At 48.7% G+C, this 2121-nt stretch overlaps 1 protein-coding gene across 1 annotated transcript; it reads left to right on the forward strand.

The window, feature by feature from the left end:
* Positions 1-267: 267 nt before the first annotated feature.
* Positions 268-1898, forward strand: LOC107114175 (microsomal glutathione S-transferase 1-like; the record flags this gene model as incomplete). Its single annotated transcript, XM_015415613.1, has 2 exons — positions 268-362; positions 1314-1898. Coding segments are annotated over 2 exons (342 nt in total), but the record flags the coding sequence as incomplete, so codon positions are not given.
* Positions 1899-2121: the final 223 nt, after the last annotated feature.

Consider the following 2121-nt stretch of genomic DNA (forward strand, 5'->3'; position numbering starts at 1 on the left):
TTTCACTGTGACGTGTAATCCTGTGCGCTTTTAAATTGTTTTGTGATCTCGAGGGAAAACCTACTAAATAAATCTACATTTGCGTGAATTAGCACTAACCACTCCTTGTTCTGCTTCTGTAGTTTAGTGCGTTGGCCCACAGTATGTCTGTGATCTCTGGATTGAGCGGGTGGGAGCAGAGAGAGTTTTTACGGTCAGCACTAGGCCTACTTTTAATCTAAGAATCGATGCTTCTCCCCCTCCCCCATGTACCCTTCTCTCAAATAGGCATTTGCAAACCCTGAAGATGCGTCAGTGCATGGGAAAGAGGAGTTAGCGAAAAAGTATTTGCGGAGTGATCCAGACGTGGAGCGGATACGCAGGTAATCTGGGGGACTTTGATCACAATTAGGCTTGATTGACAAGAAATAGGGTATTGGCTGAAGGGGCTTGAGAGATTATACATACCTATCTGCTATCCAGCCAGTGTGGTACAGTGATTAAGAGGAGGAGGAGGAGATTGGATTTATACCCCGCCCTTCACTCAGAGTCTTAGAGCGGCTTACTAACTCCTTCCCCTTCCCCTCCCCACAACAGACACCCTGTGAGATAAGAACATAATGTTGGATCAGGCCAAAGGTCCATCCAGTCCAACACTGTATCACACAGTGGCCAAAAATACCAGGGGCCATCAGGAGGTCCACCAGTGGGGCCAGGACATTAGGTGAACTTGTGGCAGAGACATAAGAACATAAGAGACGCCAATGTTGGATCAGGCCAAGGACCCATCCAGTCCAACACTCTGTCACACAGTGGCCAAAAATACCAGCTGCCATCAGGAGGTCCACCAGTGGGGCCAGGATATTAGAATCCCTCCCACTGTTGACCCCCCCCAAGCACCAAGAAGACAGAGCATCACTCTGAGACAGCCCTTTCAAGAACTGCTCTTTCAAGGACAGCTCTGACAGAACTACGGCTTGCCCAAGGTCATCCAGCAGGTGCAAGTGGAGGAGTGGGGAATAAAACCCGGTTCTCCCAGATTAGAGTCTGCACACTTAACCACGACACCAAACTGGCTCTCTCCAGGAGGTCCTTATCTCTAGAGCTTAATGCTCTTCAGGGGGTATACTATGAATTAATGACCTTCAAAACGTCCTGTCATTAACCGCCTTGCTCAAGGAAGGAGCAACAATTTGATGGAAGTTGCATTGTAGCTTGCCACTACTCAGCGAAGATGGGTCTTGGGGGGGCGGGGTGTGTGTGGCTTTAATTGGGAGCAATGACCAAAAAAGAAAGTGAACAAATACTGTGAAATTTCTTTGCTTCCTCCCCAGAATTCATCTGAATGACCTGGAGAACATCGTTCCCTTTGCCGTCATTGGGCTCTTCTACTCCGTCAGTGGCGTTTCCTACTCCACCGCATGGTGGCACTACCACATCTTCCTTGGGGCTCGAATCTTCCACACCATTGCCTACTTCATACCCCTTCCCCAACCCTGCAGAGGATTATCTTGGGGAATTGGTTACTTTGTGACCTTTTCCATGGTATACAAGTTGATCATGGCCGGCTTAGCTATGTGATGGAAAACGGCCGCTCTTACCACTGTGATTGCCATACCCCACCGTTGTTTTCTCATGTTCCTACTTCGCAAGAACCATTTCCACATTGCTGTTTCTGCTGAGGAGTCTCTAAATGTCTGTCACGGAGCCCGTGTAGTGTACCTTGGGGTATGCTCTCTGTTTACTGCGGAGTATCTCGGGCCTTTCATGCCTCACGATTGTCCCGTACTGACAAGAGTGAGACCGAGAATACATCCAATTGTTCCCTAGCAGCTGCACATACCAGGCAGGGGTCAGTAAGTGGTAGGCAAGCTGTTCTTTAAGAACATAAGAGAAGCCAGGGCTATTTTTGGGCAGGAACACACAGGAACGGAGTTCCGGCTGGCTCCCGAGTTGGTCACGTCCAACAGGAACTCATAAGCATAATAGGGCACGCCCAACAGCAGAAACTCATTAGGACTGGCTACTTTAGGGATGTGTGGCCTAACATGCAAAGGAGTTCCTGCTACAAAAAAGCCCTGGGTTTTGACAACAAACAAGGTAAACAGAATAAGAAGCAAAAGGTGGGTGTGGCTGGATAAG

This window comes from Gekko japonicus, unplaced genomic scaffold (assembly GCF_001447785.1).
Source record: "Gekko japonicus isolate JY-2015 unplaced genomic scaffold, Gekko_japonicus_V1.1 scaffold2761, whole genome shotgun sequence".
Classification (NCBI taxonomy): Eukaryota; Metazoa; Chordata; class Lepidosauria; order Squamata; family Gekkonidae; genus Gekko; species Gekko japonicus.